The sequence below is a fragment of the Anomalospiza imberbis genome, chromosome 1 (genome assembly GCF_031753505.1).
Source record: "Anomalospiza imberbis isolate Cuckoo-Finch-1a 21T00152 chromosome 1, ASM3175350v1, whole genome shotgun sequence".
Taxonomy (NCBI): Eukaryota; Metazoa; Chordata; class Aves; order Passeriformes; family Viduidae; genus Anomalospiza; species Anomalospiza imberbis.
In genome coordinates, this window is record NC_089681.1 from 66,273,161 (window position 1) to 66,280,409 (window position 7,249).

Consider the following 7,249-nt stretch of genomic DNA (forward strand, 5'->3'; position numbering starts at 1 on the left):
GGTGATAATACCTTCGTGTCCTGTAATTTAAATGCTGCTGTTATGCTAGGAGATGATTGAACATCATTTTTAAGCTCTTATTCATGGATATCTAAAAGTTCATTGCCCTTAAAAAGGGGCCTGCCCCAAAATACTTCATTTTTATATTCTAATATACAATACTGCAAAATATAAACATACCTAGATTTTTAAAAATGTGATATCATTATATGCCATTTTCCCATTAAAAGTACGGTCCTTAGTAATGTCATTATTGAATGTACAAAATTATGGAATACAGAAATGTATCTTTAAACTGTACAGTTAAGAATGGGATAATAATAATAATATGGTTAGGAATAAACACATAATTGAATAACTACTTAGAATTCTAAATCACATTGTGACAATATTAACAACAGTGGCTATTTTAATGTTTCTACTGTCTTGTTAAACTATATAGCTTAGCTCATTATATATATATATCTTGAAGAGGATTCTGTGCTTGTCAGAAATAATTCTTTGCCTTATTCACCTGAATAGTGCTGTCTTCTTTCATCTGGGTGATTAAGGAGAAAAACTGCTAATTGGACCTATCTGTAGTCTCTGGCTTTTAAAAGTTACATTCCAGTTGCCCTGTATGACAGATAGAGCTTCTGAGTACACAGAAAAAAAATCTTCATGTGTGTTTGGTTCTCCTTTATTTTATAGGAAATAATTGTTTGGAATCACTGGGCAAATTTGTGTCTTACTTTTCACTTTTCTTCCCCCCATCTCCCAGGTCACCTAGAGAGAGTCCTGAGGAGATGAAAATGTCTGCAGAGTGATGGAGGTGCTGGGCTGCACCTCTATAACATGAGAAAATAGCTGTCTTCTGTCTTGGGTTCACAACAGCCATGGCCTTCTGTCCCTTCCCAGCTGTGCCTGGGGGTAGCTCACAGGGAAGCATAGATTGGGCTTTAGGAGAAAGCACTAGAACATCTGCTGGCCTTACATTATTATGCACTTTGCCTCTTCAAGAGAGAATGTCTACTTCCCATGGCTTTGCATACCAACACACAGTCAGCTGCCTTGTTGAAGATTTTGAAGACCTTCTGTCTTATCAAAGAATAGTTAAGAGGACAGGTACATCCACTGGAGTTGTCATCTTATCTGCTGAAATTACTAACTTGGCTTTTATTTATTTGGTTATTTGTCTTATTAAACTGTAGTAGCTTTAAAGAAAGCTGTAATTCCAAAATATTTATTTTTAGGCAATCTGGTGGCAAAAGAAGGGCAAACCACTCATTGTGAAATGAAAGTATAATATAATAGTTTGTTCCTCCTCAAGGTGTTTCTTTATAAGCTTCAACCATCATCTGTAACTCATAATAACACTTAAAGATTATTCACTTACATGCACTGAAATTTAATGTTGTTGGAGACTGGTATTTTTAATACCTTCTGATATTTATATAAATGCAAACTGTTAAATGTGGGTTTTCCTCTTACTGACATAGGAGGACTTGTTTAAATAGTTTAAATCTTGCCCCCATTTGCAGCAAAATCTGATAATATTTTGCTGTTTATCCACCCTCCCAGTGGAGTCGTCTTGTCAACTAAATTTAATCAAAGGCCTTAAGTGTCTTCAGACATAGTAATGTAGGATGGTCACATCTCCTTCCAATAATTGGAAGAAGTTTAATTGGGATTGTTTACTGTTGGTTTGCAAATTCTGTGGCTGAGTTCCATTCACTTTTTAAACAAATTTTACTATCAGAAAGAAAGGGGAGAGGGCATGGATTTTGGTTTAGTTTATTTGGGGCTTTTTAACCCTGTAAGCACCTGGCCACATATCTTACTGAGATACAGGTTATATCTTAATATATTAAGGTATATCTTATTCATAAACAAAGATCCTGAATATGTACTTTTGCTTAAAATGCAGCTTTGGTGACATTTAAGGCCTTTTTTCTATTGATTGTCAAAACATTTTGACACAATGGATCTTTATAAATGTATCCTTTTTAAATGCGAAGTAGGTTTTTTTGGTAAATATTTCATACTTGCACAGCTTTTCCACAAATCCAGTGAGGCCTAGGTACAAAGTAGCAGATGCACTTGCTTGACCAAAGAACCATCATTCAGTTTCCAGTAACTCAAATTGATTTCACAGTTTGATTGATAATGAGTTTTACAAAATATAGGCATGCCTTGTATTTATCGTTGACAGTAATTCAATGCTTGAAACAAAGGAATGTTATCCAGGGACAAGGATATCTAAGATTTGTGCACAAAAAGCTTACAGATGTTTGTTTTACTCGCATTCTGGGAGTGCTGACAGATTTGGAAGGTTCTTTCCATGATATTGTATGTATTTTTACATTTTTTTTGAAAAATACATTGCCAGGGGAAGTGATTGGAAAGTACTCTGATACTGAGGGAAGAAGGAAGTCCTGCTATAGGTTTGCAATAAACAGGCTGCCTAACAAGACACAAATAGTCTGCTCCTCAGATTCTCAAAATAAGCTGCTGCAATTTTACTGAAAAAATTGTATGTTTTAAATGATAGGGGTTAAGTATGCTGTTTGTGCACGCTTGCAGGTATGTGCTTGAGGGTCAGACTTGGGCTTAATTTAGTAGGTTGACTCAGGCTTATCAAAATATGGAAACATACCATTTAATATTTTAAATTCTGAAAGATCTACACATCACTAACTGAATAAGAAGAATATGTTGCTTGAATCAAGTATCTGTTTCATCGCCTTGGTTTTGTGGCTTACAAAAGAGCTTAAGTGAAACACATTTTTATAATTGTTGGTGGCTAGCGTGGAGGATGTAGGGAAACCTTTACTAAAATACTCCTGCAACTTTCTACCAGCTGGAATGAGACCACCATGATATTTAGGCAACTTCTTTATTGTATTACTTTTTTTTTAGTTCACGGTTTTGCACTGAATTGTTGTGTTCTTGTTGTAGCTACTTGCAGACAGCATCCTTGCTCACTGGTCAAGATATGTTTGTTGTCCACATTTGATATCCCATTTTCTGAGACAATCTTTCATACTCCTGTGGTACTCGACTTAGTAATTTTAAAAAGTCATTAAAATGCATTATTTTGTTTGGTTTTAAGTTTTCTTCTTCCCCTTCAACCGATTGCCTTAGATCAAAGAAGGGTCTCTGCTGTGAAGATTAAAACCATGACTGAGACACTGTTAACTTCAGTAATGCAAATGAGTAAAATCATCTGAGAAGACACATTGCTGTTTTGAAATGTTCCTTTTCCATCGTGAAATCATTATATAGAGAGAATTCACATCTGATGGAATGTTGTTTAGTTTGTCCTCCTTTGAAATGAGGCTTCATTTTGATGCTTTCTGTTCCAAAGTCAGCTCAGACTTGCCATGAAGAACCATCCATAGTACATCCTTACTCAGTAAATGTAGCTTCAGGAGCTCCTGCTGTGTGCTGTACCTGATTGAGGAACCAACTGTATGGTTCAGTAATGGGGCGGTAACATATACTGCCAAAAAGAAAAGAAAAATAAGGAACAAAACTTCCAATAACACCTTCTTGGAATAGGAAATATTCACTGATCTTCACCATGTCTAGAAAAAAAACCACAAAAACCCCAAAACCACAAAATACCACCTTATGAAAGAGCATACTTTGATGATTTGGGTTTTGTGTTTAGCAAGTGTCTAATTACCAGCAGAAATAGAAGACCTTGTCATTGAGTGTTTAGCAATCTATATTATTTTCTGAGCAGACTCAGCCTTTGTAAGAATGATTTAGTATAGATCAGTCTCACATTAATGGAAAAAGAATCAAACTGGTCATTTTGACTTCTGGTCTTTGAAAAGTGCCAGTTCATGGTTATGTTGCCTCATCTGCAGAAACAACCAGCAGTTTGGTGGGATAAATTTTTAGTACATGGATTGTAGCTTTCAAAAAAACCAACTCAACCCACTCCCTGCTCCAAAATCCCACAACAGCACCAACCATCCAACCAACAAAAAAAGCCCCACCACTCTCTGCAGTGTAGTTTTCTTAGGAGAGGCCATCTTTTCTATAATGCTTCTAGGCAAGAAGTTGATGGCCTTTAGCTTTACTGTAAAGAGTCATTCCAGGAGCAGGTACTTACTAAGTGTATTTAGTACATTTAGTGTTCAATAATTCAGAGTTCAGAAGGGAATGCTCATAGTAATACAAGACAATGTGGTCTTACGGTATTGTGAAATTCATCTGTGGTGGTTTTTATCATTCTCCTTGGGGAATTGCAATTAAGTGTAGTGCCAAAGGGCTGGTGCTGTTTCTGGCACTCGAGTCCGAGTTAGCTTTTCCTTCCTGTACCTTGGCTGAGCACTGCTGTAGCAGAGCTGGCAGAGGTGACTGTGTGCCAGCTCACAGCCCAGCATGTTAGCTTCAGGTCACTGTACATACTGGCTTAATTGGATCCAACTGCAATGGGCAAGAACCTGGCACACATTCACTCTGCCAGCCTTACTACAATATGGTGGCTTTCAGCACAGGTGCACCGTGACCAGTTGGGAGCAGAAATGACTTATTTTGAAAGGCTGCTTAAAAAAAAAAGTTTAACATTTATTATAATGCATATGATGCACATTTTTGAGAAGTTAAGTTGATACCCACGTGATCTTTCCATGCACAGTGATGTGTGTGTGTGCAGGTACACTTAGGCTTCTCTGATTTCAAGCTCTATGGGTGTTATGGGCCTTCTCTTAAGGACACTGGGGAGGAGGATATACTGGATGTCTATTTTGTCAGAGATTATTGGAATAGGAAATCCATAATCTGTTTATTTAAAATAAGAAAAAAGCATTGTTATGGGAAAATTGGATGCTGTCTCCAGTATTATTCATTGTGGGTATAAGCATAACTTTTGAAATAGGTGTATGGCTGCAATGTTCAACATTGTTATTCAGAAAGCCTGAAAAAACAAAACTGGATGAAATTGTTCTCCAGTAAAAGCAGCAGCTGAAGTGCTATGCTGCTGATCCCTAGTACCAGGAATACTGCAATGTAGCCTTTCCTATGGACCTGATACACTGAGGATGGAAAAATACCATTATTCTACTAAGATTCCATAGCATGTTTCCACTGCTGCCTTTATTCAGACATTGTGTTTATATTATATTGACTTTAATTTGTCACTGTAGATAGTGCCACCTTAATGGATGCTGCCTCTGGAAACGGCTACGATTTCCTTTGAAGGTACTGAAGGGTGTTGGGATTGGAGGTAGTATTCATTAGATTTAATAGCAGAGGTAGCATTCTTCTAGAGATGCAGTTGCTTACCTTGGAGTTTGCAATTTTACAAGAGAAAATTGATTTGCCAGATAATCCTTATTGAGTGCCAGCTGACATCTCTTAAATCCATGGATGCATCATCTTTATAAACTTTGTATTGACTTGTATTTTACAGGGTTTCTTCTTAGTTCCTATACTTATTTCCTACACTTTTTGCTGAAGCCAACTTTGACCATTTCCTTATTATTCCTATTTGTACAAAACTAGAATCTCTTAAAACTCTTAACAAACATTAGGGAGACTTGATCTTTGACCTGGTACTGTCTATCTGTCAGTTTTACTAAGGTATCTTAATGCCTTGTGGTAAAATTTTCCGAAATTGCTTTTAAGTGATAAAATTGGAAATAAGAACAAAAAAACACTGTAGAAAATTAATTTAGTGTTTTGAAACAAGAAACAATGCCAAAAGTCATAAGCATATTCAGGGATTCTACATTGGTTTTGCAAATGTATATACTGATATGCAATGTTATATAAATATTGGGAGTCTCTGTCCTATTCAGACTTTAACTGAAATTTTGTCCTATTTTTTTAAGATACCTGAGAACAAAATAGTGCCTGTATATAATGAAAACAAGCAGCATTTTCTACAATTCAAGTTTACTTTATACAGATTGAGGAAGAGCCAAGCAAATCCTGGTAGTGTGACTACCAGTGTTTTACTGTAGTTCATATAAAGTAGGGAAAAGCTACTAGTAATGCATTTCTGAGAGATCGCTGTTCCTGGAAGTATTTGCACACATCCTCTAAAAAGCTGCCAAAATTAATAGGTCATGAAATACATCTTCAGTTCCCCAGACTCTTAAACTCATCCACACCTCCTCTGATACTTTGTTTGGAATATGGTTTAGTACATAAGAGTATTGCTTCCATTCCCTTTTGGGAATTGATTCCAGGACCTGAAGGCATGCTTTCAATGTCCATACTGAAATAGTATGTCCAATTCAGAAAGGAAGTGCTAATTGGAAATAAATGCATTCTTGATTTGCTCTGCATATGGATGGACTTGGACGAATATAATTCATATTGCATTGAATTGAAGGTTAATTTTTTAGTATAAATACTATATGGTGACACTAAAACCATGTTTGAGTGAGATGAAGGGCAAATTTGCTTGCAGCAGAGTAAATCTGCAAGCTAATAAAGCAGTGAGTGCTCTAGCATCTATATATATATATATATATGAAGAATTTTTAGAGTGATGTTTTTAAGATAAAAAGTTGATTTCTTCTCCTAGCCTCACTTTTTACCCACTAGAGTGTCATATATAGTGATTCTATGAGGACCTAAATCAAAGAAATGTTTCATGGTGTTCGTGTACATTAAATGTAAGAAACCACAAAGCCAAAAAGTAGCCACGCTACAAAAGTTCATTAGGCTTAAGAACTGGCATCTAGGCCATAAGGCTGGAAAAACAAAATCCCAGTATTTACTACTTTTCCTGCCAGTCTCAGCCTAAACCTGAGTCTTTCTCAAGTATCAATAAAAACTACTTTTGTGTTGTTCATAAACTACTGTCTGCGTAGATCAGCGTTTTCAGCTTGTCATCTGTCATCAAGAGTATATTTGGCAAGCATTCAATTTGTTCAGATTGTTGCCTTTAAAAACAGATTTTCTGTGCTTTAGTGATGGATGGTTGGAAACCAACTTTTTATACTTACATATATGCGTGTGTGTGTGTGTGTATGCTAGCTAGCATTTCATGTTTTGGTCAAAAGATGTGAGAGGGTTGGAGTTTTTTTCACCTTGGGAAATGTCACCAAACCAAATCCAAAGAAACTTTTGACATCCTCTCCTAAGACTGGCTACACCCCACTCAAAACTAACAGCAGATGTTTTGCATTACAGAGCACAGGTTGTTCTAAAGTGTGTGTTCCTAACAGGCCCCATGGGGATTTGGAGCAATAACTTCTATTGTCTGTTGACACAAATTTTGTCTGTATGTGTGATACATCTTCAG

At 36.4% G+C, this 7,249-nt stretch overlaps 1 protein-coding gene across 2 annotated transcripts in view; it reads left to right on the forward strand.

The window, feature by feature from the left end:
- The window catches only part of TMEM245 (transmembrane protein 245), a 76,597-nt gene extending 70,552 nt beyond the window's left edge, over positions 1-6,045 (forward strand). For both annotated transcript variants that reach the window (XM_068195568.1, XM_068195576.1), the window contains one exon: positions 761-6,045. In XM_068195568.1, the coding sequence (XP_068051669.1) occupies positions 761-806 (46 nt within the window). In that variant the 3' untranslated portion in view covers positions 807-6,045. The remainder of the gene's footprint in view (positions 1-760) is intronic.
- The last annotated feature ends 1,204 nt before the right edge of the window (positions 6,046-7,249 follow it).